This window comes from Canis aureus, chromosome 20 (genome assembly GCF_053574225.1).
Source record: "Canis aureus isolate CA01 chromosome 20, VMU_Caureus_v.1.0, whole genome shotgun sequence".
NCBI lineage: Eukaryota > Metazoa > Chordata > Mammalia > Carnivora > Canidae > Canis > Canis aureus.
Window position 1 is genome coordinate 32632267 of NC_135630.1, and position 17714 is coordinate 32649980.

The 17714-nt window shown below is 36.3% G+C and overlaps 1 protein-coding gene across 2 annotated transcripts in view; it reads right to left on the reverse strand.

The window, feature by feature from the left end:
• Positions 1–17714, reverse strand: part of CNTNAP5 (contactin associated protein family member 5) — a 796713-nt gene that overhangs the window by 416515 nt on the left and 362484 nt on the right. For both annotated transcript variants that reach the window (XM_077861335.1, XM_077861336.1), the window contains exon 6: positions 9622–9806. In XM_077861335.1, coding sequence (XP_077717461.1) covers positions 9622–9806 — 185 coding nt within the window. The remainder of the gene's footprint in view (positions 1–9621; positions 9807–17714) is intronic.

Genomic DNA, 17714 nt, shown 5'->3' on the forward strand with positions numbered 1-17714 from the left:
ACCCTGATCAGCACATCCAATATTGCAACCTGTTTCTCTTCATCTTTTTTAACATGATTTTTTTTATTTTAATTTTAATTTTTTATAGAAAGAGAGAGAGCATGTGTGCAGGCCACAGTGGGGGACAGAGAGGGAGGGAGAGACAGTATCTCAAGCAGGCTCCCCTCTCAGCATAGAGCCCAACTTGGGGTTCAGTCTCACAACCACAAGATCATGACCTGAGCCCAAATCAAGAGTCAGATGCCTAACTGACTTAACCACACACGTGCCTCTTCCTTCATCTTTGAACATCCAATCCATTACCTATATATGTATTTGTTTTCTTCTTTCCATTACATGTGTAATTTACTTGTTATATTTACTGCTTATGGTTTGTCTCTCCTATTAAAATGCAAGCGCCATGAGGGTAGGCATCTTTGTTCTTTTCCCTGACACATTCCAATTATTCAAGAACTTAAAACAATGCCTGATATATAATAGATGCAGAATAAATATTTGTTAAATGTTTTGAAATATCTCTCTAAAAATGTTTCTCAAGGACAAAGGCAATATCTTATTCACTTTTTAATATTTAATGCAAGAGGTATGATTCAAACATAATAAATCCAACAAATATTTGTTGAATTGCTTAAAAAAAGAACACTAGCAATTTACTTCTAAAGTTGCTTTTGCCTTATTGTCCTTTTGTTTTGGTCAATTCAGCTGCTTTCTGTGCTTACTTTTCTTGTTTGTTTGTTCTTGGCAAATTGCATAGTGTGCCTTTCACTGATCTTAGTAGTCAACAAAACCAGGTGTTAGATTGTAAAGTTTCACTCACAGTCTCAGTGTCTTAGGTAACATAGTCCATCTGGTAACCTGATGGACTTGCTGGTGTCACAGGTGGGCTCCAACTAGATGACTCCCAGAAGAAAGTCTGCTTTGATGTTAAATGTATGAGGTCCCAGAATCTGCTACTCTCTCTTCCTTTGATCTCATTCGCTTCTTTGTCTGGCATTTTCTTCTATCTTTTTCAATCTTTGATGTTACTTCCATGGCAATGAGTTCACTTCTCATTGGCTTTTTCTCTGGCCTTGTTTAAATTTGGGAGTCTCCCTGTTTAGAAGATTCCATTTTCTGTCAAATTTGGATTTCAGATACTTTTGAAGTTTCTCATTTGTAAATATTTATCTCACTTTTGCTCTGATAATCCACTTTATAATAGAGGGTGTATGAAAACAGATTCAAACAGATGTCTTCTTTTTCAGTCTTTAAAACTTGCTCTGGCTTTGTGTTTGTTGAGCCATGTGTAGAGTTCATGGTCTTTATGGAAAAGAAGCACATCACTGACCTTTGGAATATTCTCAAAGGTTGATGAGTTTCTCCCATTTCAAATGACACCATAAATCTCAATTTTCCCATGAAATCTCTTGATTTTTAAATATTAGCTCAAATGCAAATAGTTAAAACTGAAAAATACCAAATAGGTCATGTGAGATAACAGCAGTCCAAATCTTTCCTAGGGCCACCATTTATGGCTTCTGCTCTACTATTTGACTTGATCAATGACTCAGTTTGTAAATTCATTGGAATGTCTGATCTTTTTTTAACTTTAAAAGGCCTATGGTGCATATAATGTCTTATTTTTGTTCCTACTTTAGGGTCACATCTCAGGGTCATGAGATCAAGCCCCATGTTGGGCTCCACACTCAGTGTGGAGCCTGCTTGAGATTCTCTCTCTTCTTCTCCCTCTGCCCCTTCCCCACTGCTCTCTTTATCTCTTTCTCTCTAAAACAATAAATATAAAAATATTTTAAGAGAAGAAAAGAAAATGATGGCACACAGAAATTTAGCAGCTTGACTAAGGCCTCAGTCAAGAGGTGGAGCTGTTGAAATTTCAAGTCCTTCAATCGAGAACTCCATCTTTTATCCACTACATACACTGCTCCCACTCTTGCTTTTTCTATTACTGGTTCCATGGAGTTGGTCTCTCAGTGAATCAGGCTCTAGGCTAGGATCAACAGCTTGTCCTGATTTGCCTGAAACTTTCCCATTTTTAAAACTGAAAGTCTCATATATCCAGAACCCCCTTAATTTTGGGCAAACTGTGTTATACACTATTTGGTGGGATTTCTGTAGTCTCTTTGATGGGAAGAAAAGAAGAGGTGATGTACTATTACTTAGCAGCAGAAACAACCAATGTTTTCTCAAAAACATAAATCAGTTCCTCATATTTTCTCTGCCGAGCAACACTAATGCTCTCAATCTACAAGTAGGTTTTGCACCAGGGGCTGGATTCTACCACTTTTTGTTGTTGTTGCAGTATTGTTAGCATTCTCATGGCCCAAATCTTGTCAAATGCTAGCCTATAGTTCTGTCTCTAAATAGGTGTCTTCTTAAAAAAAGATTTTATTTATTTATTTTTAGAGAGAAAGCAGGGGGAGGGGCAGAGGGAGAGGAAGAGAGAGAATCTCAAGCAGATTCCACGCTGAGTGTGGAGCCCAACATGGGGCTTGATCTCATGACCCTGAGATCATGACATGAGTGGAAACCAAGAGTCAGATGCTTAGCTGACTGAAACACTCAGGTGCCCCTAAATGGGTATCTTTTTACAGACTCATGGACATCAGCGGCTGACACAGCCCAGTTGGTTCAACTCATTCTTCTAACTTGTTTTGACCTGATTGAACTTAGTTTTAGTTTAGGTTTTTGGACAATATCTTAAATCATGTTTATTTTAGCATTCAAACAAGGAGCTCATAGGAAATCCTAACTGCAGTATCCCCCGTACACCCAAGCAGTTGGGGCTTCTGCCGTGGAGCTGGCCCCAGAAAGGCCCCACTTTGACCATCCTCCAGTTCAATTTTTCCTCATGGGGAGTCAAGAGGAAACAACTATAGGAAGCTGCTACCACCCTTATAAACCATGACCTTCCTACACAGCACTTCAGAGCTTCTTGTCTAAATAATTCTGAAAGGGCTTTGAGGGCCTGAAGAGCTATCTCCCCATCTGCCCTCTTGAGGATGAACCATGGGCTGACAGGTCTGAGTAGTGGCTAGGGGACAGTTGTTTACACTATGGACAGGGCTTGAACATATGGGATGTGGCTGGAAAGGTACATTCATCAAAGCAGGAGATTAGAACATATTTTATTCAACAGTTTGTTAGCTTATTTGTAACCCTTTAAATATTTAAACTTGTGGTATGTGGGTCTCCATTTGTACTCTTGCCTCAGGCTCTACACATATTCAACTGTGGCCTGGCTAATTCTATATTTTATTGATGGTTATAATAATTCAGCCCAAATTCAGCCAGCCTCAAGATGTCATTAGATAATTAAAATCTGGTACCACCTCCACCAATAGCAGCTGAAATAAAATAAGGAATTTTTTTTAAGATTGATTGATTGATGATAGATAGAGAGAGACAGAGAGAGACAGAGAAAGAGGCAGACACAGAAGGAGGGAGAAGCAGGCTCCATGCCCGGAGCCCCACATGGGACTTGATCCTGGGACTCCAGGATCGAGCCCTGGGCCAAAGGCAGGCGCTAAACCGCTGCGCCACCCAGGGATCCCCAAGAAGGAATTTTTTTTCATTTGTTCTTTTAGCTCATGTTAATAAAAACAAAGATTTTTTTTTCCTTTTTGGTATAATAGTAATACTGAAATACTCCCTCCATCATGTTCAACACAATTACTTTATTTTTAATTTACATTTAAGAGAAGTTTTTATATTCCAGTTTGCCATTACAAAACTTGGGAGAACACAAAATTAGCAAATCCACAACTCCTAACAATCTTAAATTTAAAAGCAGAAAGGAAAATGGCAGGGATTAATAGGGCTTCAAGTCCTGTATACATTCAGAGGCCAGAATAAGGACCAGAACCCATGCTTGTATCTTGGATTATTCCTATTTCAGAGAGAATTTCTGGTCAGTGAGGGATCTCCAGTAGAACACTGCACAGATCTGAGCTCAAATCTTGTTTTCATTACACAATAGCTATTGGGGAATGGGGATGGGGATGGTCATCAGTCTCTCTGGTCTCGGTTTTCTGTTTGTAATGTACAACATAATAATTTCCCTCACAAGCTGCTTTAGAGGTTAAACAAAATCACAAAATACCAACAAAATAGCATTTCATATTTTTCCCTCCACTTTCTTTGTCTTTATTTCTGCTTTGCATCTACTCACTTTCTTTTTCTTTTTTATTTTCTTTCATTTATTTTTCTCCATGTAGGCCTTCTACTTTATCCTTGCAGCTGAGTTTCCAAAGAAAAAAGGATCAATAACAATTACACTGCCACATGATCTGGAAAACGGTTTCCTTAGTGATTTGTGGTTATTTTGATCACTAAATAAGTAGTTATATTGTCTGGCCAGTCCTTTAAACATGTCTGAATTCTAAGAGAAGTGTCCTTTAGGCAACATCAAGTAAGGGTGATGGCAAGAGGTGGCCTTCAAGCATGATGGACCTATAAGGAACTTCTTATGGGAACCAAAGTTGGCCAATTGTTACCTTTCATAATTACCGAAAGAAACTTCCTTCATTTACTTAACATATATTTATGGACTGTGCATTATGTACCAGACAGATTTATATATATATATATATATATATATATATATATATATATATATAGCAACAGATTTCTATAAAAATAAATAAAAGTAAAAAAGAAAATGTCAATCCTTATGATGAGCTTGAATTCTATGTCTAGGGTGAAGATGAAGAGATAGACAATTAAAAATAAGTAAATTCAATAATATTCTAAAGTGGTAAGTGTTTTTCAAAAACACTATCAATAAACATAAATCAGATGTTGTAATTTTAGCAGGCAATATATGAAATATCTTTTAAGTCATATATTCTATTGCCTCAGTTTCTCCTAAAATACTTCTATATGTGGTTCAAAATTCAAAGTTTTTTTTAAAAGTGGTCAGTAAAAAGTAAGGCTTCCTTCTTCATTGAATCCAGTATTTTATTATCTGCCTTCTCTGTCTCTTTAGTCACTTCCAGAGATTTCTATCTACATGCTGTTTGCTATCAAGTCCATGTTTTCTTTCTAATCTTAAACACAGATACTCTTTATACTGCAGTGCACATTGTTTTTCTTTCCTTTTAAAAATTTACACATAAATTTTTAATAAATATCAGAATATATAGGGCTGCCTCCTTCTTTCTAATGGCTGCATAATACTTCTGTGTGGTTTTGTCAAGCACACACAACAAACAAGGTGAGCCCAAGGCCAAGATCTGACTGAACCACTTATAAGGATAAAGGAGTCACTTACAGATTCAGATTGTTTGTGACTTATAGAGTCAAAAAGGGCAAGAGTAGCCAAACATTGCTGCCCACCATTGTCCCTGTCCTATGCACCAAAAAATGATCCAAATAAAAAGGGGTCAGATGACCACAATATAGGGAGTTCCCTGTTGCTATGGGCCTTATCTAGTTATTTCAACCACTAAATAAGCACTTGTATAATGTCTGTCCAGTCCTTTAATCAAGTCAGAGTTCTAAGAGAAGCATCCTTTAGCTAAGCAATTCTTGATGACACAACTCTATTCTGAGAGTGCAGGGCAGAATGTCTCATGCCTTATCAGAACCTAGGAAGCAACAAGAAACTGTGTCATGACCACTTCCCCCGGGGGAGGTGCAGTGAGGGGCAAACAGCCTTGAAGCTGCTGATCACAGGCCTCCATCTTCTGGTGTTCCAGGAAGATCATAAGGCATCCTGCCAAGACTCAGATCAGCTAGTGTGCAAAGCTCTGGTTGTGTGACCACGTAGATAGTGTGAGGTCCCTAGGGCACCCTGGCAGAGCTGTTTCCCTATGGAGCTTAGCATAATTCTTAATTAACCCCCGACTTTTGGGGAATTCCCAATCTTTTATTATTCCTAAAATACACATATTTGCTTATAACTATAGGATAAACTGCTAGAAACAGATTGTGGGGTTGAAGACCATGTGCTTACAATTTTGAAGACAATGACCTTTCTTTGATATAATATTAATTACCATCCCACTAACAATAGATGAAATAGCTCCGGTTTCTCCATACCCATGTCAACATTATAATGTTTTTAGTCTTTGTAATCTAATTGAAAAATATCATTGTAGCATGAATTTGCATTCCTTTTCTTAATGAGTGCAGTTGAACATCTTTTCATATATTTGAGAGCAGTTTGTACTTTTTACATATTCATGTTCTTTAATTCTCCTTTAACTATTAAGAATTCTTTGTAGGAGTTTTTAATTATTAATTAAATTTTGAAGTACTTTTCTAAGTTTGGGGGAGTAATGTCATTATATATGTCTTTTTAGGAAAGTCACATAGAATTTTTAAAAAATTTTATGTGAGGGGATCCCTGGGTGGCTCAGTGGTTTAGCACCTGCCTTTGGGCCAGGGTGCGATCCTGGAATCCCGGGATGAGTCCCACGTCAGGCTCCCTGCATGGAACCTGCTTCTCCCTCTGCCTGTGTCTCTGCCTCTCTCTCTCTCTCTCTCTCTCTCTCTCTCTCTAGGTCTATCATGAATAAATAATAAATAATAAATAAATAAAATCTTTTAAAAATTATGTGGAAAAAATTTTATGTGGATATTTGTCATACATATTATTTCCAGGTTTCTGAAATTTATGTCAGACGTAGAAGAACCATCCACAATCCTTGGTTAAAAAATACTATCTCATATTTTCTTTAAAATTTTGATAAAACTTACATTTGAAGATATATGTATACTTATATGTTTTTAAGTGCTTACAGGGATAAATCTAATATAGTTTTATTTAACTAAGTATTCTTTTTTTTTAACTAAGTATTCTTATTAAAATATTTTTATTTTGTAAAATGCTTTTGCAGTATTTATGACATGGTATTATGCAAATCAATATTTTTAGAAATGTTTTAATAGTTTTGGTGCTTATAAAATGGCTATGTGAACAGGATCATGGAGCACTTTTGATAGGGAAATAATTATTGGATTATAAGAATCTCAGAGAAATGGGCCCTTTATAAGAACCTAAAAATATCTCTGCTAAATCCTTCTGCTCAAGACTGGAAGTGAAGTGGATTGCTATAGTTTTCTCACATGCTTTTGGAGAAAATCATATTGGCTGAGTGATGTGAGCTAGGATCACATTCCAAAGAGAAGCAAAGGATCTACATTCTTTCTGCATTTTTTTTTTTTTTTTTTTGGACAGAAATTTCCTAGCCCTAGATGGGAGGAGAAACAAACAACTTAATACATCTTACTGTGACAAAAGTCCTCAGGGGGCTCCATAGAAAAGCATGAGGACGGATGGATATCCTTAAGGTAGTCTAAGATGGGGGGATGAAGATTACCATATTTTCTTGCCAATTATTGGCTCATAATGCTAAAATTTTAAGAGGGACATAGATTTTCATAATATAATTAACCTTGGTATTAAATTTGAAAGAGCATAGCTTTGGAGCAGCAGGGTGTGCTCTGACAATGGGTCATAAGAACCCAAGAACCTGTTTTTGGTTATCCTGCTAGTTGATGGTATCTGGGGCTCATATGGGCACATATGGTCCCATGGCAGAAATCAAATCAAGAATATAGATTCTCATTAACAGACAACATTGTTACAAAATAAACTTTAGAATTAGATATTTTATTTATCCTGCCAACAAGGTGCTAATATTGCTTCTGAGTAATTGAAGTTAAGAGTTTTCATTTTCCAGGTTTATATAACTCATTAGTAGTAAAGTGGCAATTAGAACATAAGACTCCTATTCTACTGTTCTTTCTTTTCCACATAGCCTTTAAGATGAATCTGCAAAGATTGGAGAACTCCAGTTGTTCCAGAGACTTCTCCCAACACACAACTCTCATATTCTAGTACAGTCGACATCTAATGTCACCATTAGAGTCAGTCTGTCTTCTTATATGGTCATTGGAGCAACATGGCTAGGCAGTCTGGCAGGGGCTTGAATTCTCTGAAGCAGAGTTTACTTCAAAGGAATACTCCAAGATGTTTCTTTCCCAGGAGGTACTTTTTATAAGACAACATGAAATTCAGGCATTTCCTGAAAAAATCTTTCCAATTTCATAAATTGAGTGACATCACTGGATTTCATTTCCCTCAAATGCTGACATTCACTTTAATGCCACTCAGCTGTGATCTTATAAACATTCTCCACACAAGAGAGATAGGTAGCATAGGCTTAAAAATAAATGTTAAATCAGGCAACTGGGAGAATTTTAGAACCATCTTTTAGGTGGGTAGAGTTAAAGTATTTGGGGAAATGGTAAGATGTACAGATGATTTTATGTTTTCTATTGTCCTCAAGTTCATAAAAGATATCTCTTTCAATATCTGTGTATTCCTTATTTTTTATTTTTTCAATCAGTTAAAGTTGACAAAAGAAGATGATTGATATTTATAAATTTCCAGTTATCAACAACTCAAAAAAAAACCTACCCGATATCCTTCTGAGTCAGAGTAACAAACTCTTTTCTGAAGTTAATGAATGGTGTTTCTTATCAACAGTACACCAAGCTGAAGTTAGGATCAAAAGAGGAAATCTTTCTTATAGCTCATGATGGTGATTGAAAAAAGGTAAGTCAAACCCCAATTTTTCAATTATTCATCTCCACCTCCTCTGTTCTAGTATGCACCCCACTGGTTAATGAATTTGTTGCTTAACAGTTTCCCATTATCTGTCCAGCAATCCCCTGCCTCTATCTCCCCACAGGTCTCAACCACATAGTAACTGCTCTAAAATAGTTCTCTTCAAAGGTAGGTTGTCACCCGGAGAATTTCTAAAAAAATTTTTGAGAGTTCTGATTCAGTAGGTCTGGGTGGGACCTGAGTATTTTCATTTTTAACAAATCCACAAGGGATGCTAATTGGGCTGACTCCTGAAACAGACATTCAGAATTACTGGCCTAAAACATAAAACTGGCCTTACCCTGGGTCTACCATCTCTGTATATCTATTGCCTAGAACAAAGTCTGATATGCAGCAGGGGCACACTTGTTGAACTGAACTACTAGCAAAGATGGATGACTTTTGGCTGCCAGTTTGCAGAACCTGTGCAATCTTCTTTGTGTTGCAGCCTCAGTGCATTTTACTGTGCTTCTTGCACAAGAAAGCAAGAAAGAACTAACCATTCATATTGTCAAATTTTGCACAGGAATGAAGGTTAAACACAGTGCCTATAATATGGATTTTAGATTTCTTTGGATTTTATTTATTTATTATCTTTTTATACTCAGAAATATTTGACATATAATATTAGTATAATTTCTGTATTTTTGAGCTATTTGAAATTTATTTTTGAAAAAGAACAACTGAGTGTCACTACTAGATTACACAGTGATACAGAAAGGCTATAAACAGAAAACATTTTTAAAAGTGAAAAAAGGAGATGTCCTGATTTTAAAATGCACACAATTTGCTTACATCCCATTATTGATAAGGCATTTCCCCTCCACACACACTGCTCAGATGCCCTCCTTGGACCATTCCAGAAGGCTGCCTGGACTTAAACAGAGATGAACACAGGTTAAGACTTGTTGGGCTCCCCCATGTTTTCTCAATAGCTCTTTTGTTTCCTGATATTTTTACTGACACTGAGCAAGGAGCCTGGGGACCCACAGGGAGAGTCAACTCACCTCATAGTCGATGTCTAAGGCATCTGCTTCACCCTTGGTGCGAAAGTGCTGTGTGTGCTTGTCCACAGAGAAGTTCACCTGCTTGCCAACCCGCTCGATTAGGACTGAGTGCCACTGCTGGTCGTCCAACAGACTGCCTAGGGTGACCGAGGGTGGGCTGCTGCTGAGGCGAGGTTTGCTGTCATCTGTGAAAGCAAAAGGAAGACAGGATGGCATCCGTGCCCAAGGACAGCCTTGAGGACTAGCACATTTTGCAAGCAAGGACAACTCTCTCTATATACTAAAGGTAAAGAATTCTCTCTCTCCAGGACCAGAACGGTGTTGGGCTTGTAAAGCAATAACAAGCTTTGCCCACAGATTCCAGGACCAAATTCTAGGTCAGATGATGTACACATCCCCTTATGGATGTGAAAGGACACGCTTTCAGAATGTGAACAATTAAGTAATAAAATATACTATATCCTAATGGCCATCAATAATATTGAAAACAAGGAGTATCACATTTAGAAATAATACACAGTTTTGTGTTTGAATGGCTCTTGAATAGAGGAAACAAATCTTGAGTTATGCTTTGGAGGAAGAGTGAATTCTGGATAAGTAAAGGAAGACAGTGGGCATCAAGTTACATTGTTACCTTGCAAAGGCAAAGGTGAAGAAATAATCATTTTAGCCGTGATTTTCAAGTGCCTACCATATGAATAGCACTTAAGTAAGAAGTTTATACACTATATCTTTAATCCTCTAAGGGAAGATTACTATCTACATTTCATAAATAACGAACCTGAGAACCAGTGAGAATCAGCACCTATGACCCAGAGGTGTAGCCGGCATTCAAACCCAGGTCCATTTAACTCTTTTTACTCTGTGTGGCATGGACCATATGCATTGATTCCATCTAAACTGAACTTGGGGGACACCTGGCTAGTTTAGCGGTTGAGTATCTGCCTTCGGCTCAGAGTGTGATGCTGGTCTGGGGATTGAGTCCTGCTTCGGGCTCCGTGCTAGAAGCCTGTTTCTCCCTCTGTCTTTGTCTCTGCCTCTCTCTGTGTGTGTCTCTCATGAATAAATAAATAAAACCTTAAAAAAATAAAAAATAAATAAACTGAGCTTGGGAGACACTCCTTAGGAGGCTGTGAGAGACTCAAATGTACCTTAGGAGGTACATTTTTTTCTATCAAATTGAGCTGGTTCCCCCTTCCCTCTGTCCCTCCTCCAATATTATGGAAGTTCCTGCCAATACCCTTTTATCGAAAAGATTACTGCATTTTTCCTACTGCAGAATAGCTCAGACTTAGCTAAATGAACAGTTAAATGCAATTAATTAAGACTTATGTATAAATTTACAGGTTTTAAATGTTTTATTATTCAGTCCCCTTAGAAACTGAAAGCTAAATGTCTCCCTCCCATCTCCTAAGACACATTTACCAGGACAGCTGCAACAGTCTGCTTGAACAGTGTGGCATTAAGGGGGCAGGAGCCACCATTTCCCCTGTAGGCTGTTCACTCCCACCTCCATTATGGCCTCATGGCACTGCTTCCTGTACTGAATAACACTTGGTTGCTTCAGATGGGGGGGGGGGGGGTGAGCATCAAACTTATTGTAATTGAAAAATAATAGATGGTGCATTCATTGCTGACTTTATTTCATATTTTTTTTCATTATTTCTTCCACAACTTTTACATTCTCTCGATTGGTCAAATTATGCCAATAATTAAAAGATACTTCTTCTTTTTCTTTCTCCCTCCTCCCTTCCCTCTCTCCATCTCTTCTTTTATTCTCTTCCCTCTTCTTTCCTTCCTTCCTTCCTTCCCTCTTTCTCCCCTCCCTTCCTCCTTCTCTTTCTTCTTTATTTCCTTCCACATAAAGGTACCGATACCTACCTGTGCTGGCCATAGTGGCAGGTGATGTATAAAGGAGATAAAGGAGATACAGAGTTAAAAGGCATACTCTCCTCTCTGAAAGTCATAATGTGGAGTCTCAATAAGTAAATTGATAAAAGGTATATTGGTGGCATACAATGTTTAGTACCAGGAGCTAAGCAAATGCAGGACAGGGAACTGTGAAGCTCCAATAGAGCACTGACAGGTCTGAGATTTGGATGGAAGATGGAGCACAATCACACAGCCAGAAGAAGCATTGACAAGGCTTGGAGGTGCAGGGAAACATGGTAGGGGAGTCCATGCAGCAGTGCCATAATCATGCCAGTCTGGCTTATATCATCTAGGACTAGTATGCTAGTATGTGCAAGGTAACCGTGTATTATATTTACCTTTAAGGAATGGGCATTGGTGAATTAATAAATCAGAGATTACTAACTCAAATTAACATTTAAAAAAGTTTATTAAGTACTCCAATCACACTGAGGATAAGAGGACAGAGTCTTTAACATTTTTTTATTGTGTGCTTACTGTTATATAAAAAAGATGATTCTGTCAGCTGTATGAGAAGGCAAGGCTGGGGCACCTGGGTGGCTCAGTGGTTGAGCATCTACCTTTGGTTCAAGGCATGATCCCAGAGTCCCAGGATCAAGTCCCATATCTGGCTTCCTGCATGGAGTCTACTTCTCCCTCTGCCTATGTCTCTTCTTCTCTCTCTGTATCTCTCATTAATAAATAAATAAAATCTTAAAAAGAAAAAAAAAAAAAAGAAGGCAAGGCTGACAGTAACACTGGCAGTAATCTAGATGAGGGACCCAGGCCTTCGGTAAAGAAAGGGCAAGAGGGACGGATTTCCAAGTGATAATAAGGTGGTAGCCTTACTTGGATATTGTCACTTGGATGTTGGAGGGAGAAGTGATAAAGGGAGACTCCCCTAAGGATGATCACTAGGTTTTCTTTCCTTGAGTAGGAGGGTGCAAATGGTACCAATCATGAGATACACTCAACATAGAAACAATACCTCTCCCTCTCTCTTTCACTCCACAGGACACACATACACACACACGCACACACACACACACACACACACACACACACACACACACCCTTAATCTATAAAATAAATTTGTCCAAGAGCTAATGAACTATTGAAAGAAACTTGGTGTGCCTTATGTCAGTTCTGGGTAATAAGGCAAGAGAAATTAATATTAGAGATTTCACTTTGATATGTGCTTCAATTTTCTTCTTAAAAGTGAAAAAGACATTTAACAATTATTTATTTTTTCTTTTTTTAAATATTTATTTATTTTTTCATGAGAGACACAGACTGAGAGAGACGCAGAGACATAGGCAGAGGGAGAAACAGACTCCTTGCTGGGACCCTAATGTGGGACTCGATATTGGATCCTGGGATTATGACCTGAGCCAAATGCAGGTGTCCCAACAATTATTTCTTAACAATAAGCCAAAAGCATTAAGCATTTGAAAATGCACATCCACTATAGGTCACAGAAGGAAGGAAAAAAGAAAAGGACTCACATCCTTTCTTCCTATGTATTTATTCAAGGTGTTGCTTTTGGTGGATTTTAGTGACATCCTGAGTACTTTCAGAGAGCTAAAGTCAAATATTCAAATATTTTTCTATACTATTATTCCAGCTTCAAAAGATGAATTTAATTATAAAAGGGTCAAAGTGACTATATTTTTTATTTAACTTTTTGGATATAGTGATGAATCTTCCTCACATCCCTGCCTCCATATGCTAAACTTCCATAGGTAATCACTGTTACCAATGCCCCATTTCCCCTTCCAGAAAAAAAAATTGAGGCATATGCAATCCACATATACGCTGTATCTATACTTTATATACATACATTTTATGTATACTTTTTACTAGTATGCAATCCACATATACTTTATACATGCAATTTATAAATGCTTATATATGCATCATATGCAAATATATGGCAATATATGCAAGGCTTTATATATATATAAATATATGTATTCTTTATTTCTCCTCTTTTAATTTTTTACCCTAATGATGAAATACAATGCACATTTTTACGTGCCTTTTCATTTTCACTTAACCTATCCAGGAAATTTTCTTATATCAGTATTTAAAAATTGTATAGTTTTTTTTTTTTACAGCTTCAGAGTATTTATTGGATGATATATGTGATATATATTTTTTTTAGCCAGTTTATTACTGATAAATATTTAGGTTTCAATCTATTCTTGATACCTAATACTGCTGACATACCTTGCATGTAGCCATCATTTTGGATGCGTACAAGCCTTCCTGTAGGTAAGGAATGAGCGGTCAAAAGTTTTCACATTTGCAATTTTGACAGGCACTGCCAAATTGTCCTCTGTAAAAGTTGTGGCTATTCAAACCCCTACCAGCAATTTATGAGAGTGGTTTTTCTCTACAGGCTTGTCAAAAAAATATGTTCAAGCCTTTAGAATTCTGTCTGTGTGATAGGCAAAAACAGTATATTTTTAATATACATCCCTCTTGAAAGGGATCAGTTTGAAAACCTTTTCATTTGTATTTCCTTTTTTATGATCTAACTCCTCATATTTCTTACCTAGTTTTTCTTTCATTTTCTTGTCAATTTGTATTTAGTCCACTTTCTGTAACATGGATTATGCGAACATCTTTTTGCTGTTGTTTTTTTGCTTTGTTAATTTTTTTCTAATTTTTTATTATTCAGACATTCATGTGCTGAAAAAAGCACATGAAAAGAAAATCATTTTCTTTTTTCATTTATGGCTTGTTTTATGGACTTGTGTTATAGTTTAATAGCTTAATATGTCCTCCCTTTCTGAGATTGTTAAAGAATTATCCTATTTTCTTCCACTTCCTCTGGCAACCATCAGTGTTCTCTGTATTTACGAGTCTGATTCTGTTTTTTGTTTGTTTTCTATTCATTTGTTTTTTAGATTTCACATGTAAGTGAAATCATATGGTATTTGTCTTTCTCTGACTTATTTCGCTTAGCATGATACTGTCTGGGTCTATCCATGTTGTCACAAACGGTGAGATCGCATTCTTTTTATGGCTGAATAATAATTCTTTGTATATATACACCACGTCTTTACCTATTTATCTATTGATGGACATTTGGGTTGCTTCCATATCTTGGCTATTGTAAATAGTGCCACAGTAAACCTCATTTGGATTTAATCTGGTATGTGATATAAGTTCTCTGGACGTGTATATTGGTATCTTTAAATTCTAAAACTTCAAAAAAAATAAATAAATCCTAAAACTTCTAATAGTACGTTTCCAAGTTGGCTGATGCCCCCATATTCTACTTCCATCCAATGCCACCATCATCATCATAATCTTCATGCCTCAGAACATCCGGACAGGAGGAAGCAGAGTCAGCATCTATAGCCCCATCCACATTCTCATCAAGGTTAAAATCGGCCTTCCTCTCCCACATCCTAACCTTGTTTTAGCAAGTTTTTTGTTCCATGCAATGATCCTACTCATAATTCTAAGACTTTAGAGGAATAAAAGTGTATATCTTCTTAAATAAAAGGCAGCTACTTCCCTCAACTGCATCTAATGAAAACTTGAGCCTTAATTAACACACTTATCTTCTCATGCAAAATAGGTTATGGAATTTTCATGAATATTTATAGCAATTTGATGACCTTCCCTCAAAAGTGAATTAATATTATTTCTTCTTTACACTGTTTACTTACTTAGCCAAATCTTTTTATTGCTTAAAAATTATGCAAAACAAATTCTCACCATTATTTTTGAAAAAAAAATCAGTAAGTATTGAGGAACAAAAAAATGTTCATAACTTTTTATCTTGTAATCTACATTCTGGAAGTCTCTTCTAAGAAAACAAACTGAAATATGGTGATTCTTTCAAAATATCTAATAATTTAAAAATGGAAGTTGATGTCTAAACACTTGGAAAGAGAGAAAAAATAATAAGACTTTGATAAACTTAAAATCACAAGATGGAATATTTTATAAGCATCTTAATGATACTTATAAAGTACTTACATCATTTCAAAATTATACTCAGTACTGACTGTCATTTTTTGATAAAATTAAAAAGTAACATTTAATAAAATCAGGGTTTACACCTGCCTGATTTAAAATATATAAAATCAGGATAGAAAAGAACATATAAAGACTAAATCACAAATTTGGGAAAGAAACAGATAAGCACAATGAGAGAACAAACCAAAGAATGCATTTACTAAATTATTAACAGAAGCTTTGATTTTCTTTTTTCTTTTCTGTTTTCTCTGTATTTGTAGTGGACATAACTATCTTTGATAATGGGAAAAATAAATAAGCTTCATTAAAAACAAATTCCTTATCCTGCATAGCTGGTTCACTGTATATGAGTGATGTGTAAATTATTGACTATCCCCTCCAGTACAAGTTCCTTTTTAATTAACAAAGAAAATGGTAGTTGCAAATGAATTTCGCCCACTCCTCCATCCATTAGCCCATGCTAACACTAGAAATCTTGTATTAAAACAAATTGAGTGAAAATGAGTTTGTTTAAACAATTGGGGAAACAGGGAATTTCTGAAATTCATCAAGAAAGATGTTTTAAAAAAAAAAAAAGATGTTTTGAATTCTATTTACACTAGATGTTGCTATGAAGAAAGAAGAATGTCAGCCCTAGGAAATGTTCTATCTTGCTTAGAAATGTTCATTATTAGGAATTAAAAAAAAATTCATTCTCAAGAGATTATCAGACTCCTTATACTGAAATATGTATCTCCAGTTTTACCTCAGTGGCAATTGAGGTTCAACTACTATCTTTACTAACTTCCAATTTCTCAAGACAAGACAAAAATTCTAATGGGCAACTGTAGAGGTCAAAGACAAAAATATGCAGAAGCTACCTTTATAACTAGAAACATGTTAGGGAGAAAAATAATTTCTTACTAATTAAATAAAAACTTGTTTTCATATGGTTTGAGATATAGTTAAAATGAAACAATGTAAATACTTCTCAAGGCCCTAGAGCACATAACAATTTTACAGGAAGCTTGAAATATTTCTAAAATATTTCTAACTTAATTTTTCATCTTTCTTCTCTGTCAACATATTGTGGATAAACATGTCAATTTCTACACCCTTAGAACTAACATTTTCCATCTAAGGGCATACATATTGCAGTGTTTCCACCCAAAAGTCTTCTTTGATTAGATCTTCTTGCATGGTCTTACCTTAACAGTTCAAACATGGATGTCACTTTAACTTTCACAATCTGTGAACTTCAGATAGTCTGAACAAAAGGGAATGGGAACTCTTGCTCAAGATTGTATTTCAGCAAAAAGTCACTTACGGAAAGGGCTCCATTTATGCTTAATGATATAGGTGGCCGCTCATATGGAAGTCCTCAATGCCTGCCTCCATCCGACCTTCATAACTGACCTTTCTACTTTTAACTTTTCAGATTATCAATATTGGTATTCATTTATACTATTAAGCTTCTCACATAAAGCAAGCACTTTGTATGTGCTGTTTCAATCATCCCTGAACAAAACCTGCAAAAAGCTGTGTCAAAGAAGCCATATGACTTACTCAAGAACACAAAGAATTAGGGTTATGATCAAGCTCTCCCTGACTCCAACATTAATATTCTCACTACCACCTCATTGGGAGAAAAAATGATACTCCCATTCACCCTCATTTCTTACCTCCTGACCCTTTCTGACCATCTTCATACCACCATACACACATGTAAGCTATGTAACTTAGCAGGAATGAGGGGTTTCAGGAAAGAATCTGATGAATGGAAAGGAGAGAGTTGTGGAAAAGAAAAATGGGGGCAATGCTAAAGGGGAAACAGTCTTTAGAGTGAGAAAGCAAAGTTCAACTCTATAAGCTATCCAATATCGTAAAGGCTCTTGCTTAGAAAAATGCAGGGCTAATAAATGTTCTCCTATGTGCCCAGGGGAGGCTTTCTGGGAAAAAAGAAGAAAAGAAAGAAAGAAAGAAAAAGAAAGGAAAGAAAAAGAAAGAAAGAAAGAAAGAAAGAAAGAAAGAAAGAAAGAAAGAAAGAAAGAAAGAAAAAGAAAGAAAGAAGAAAAAGAAAGAAAACTAACAATAAGAGACATGATTCCAGTGGGGCCAACATTCAAACCAGAGTAAATCTTTATATATATTACTAAAACAATGAAACATAGGTCTTTAGCTGTTAGGATATTTCTAAATTCCATTC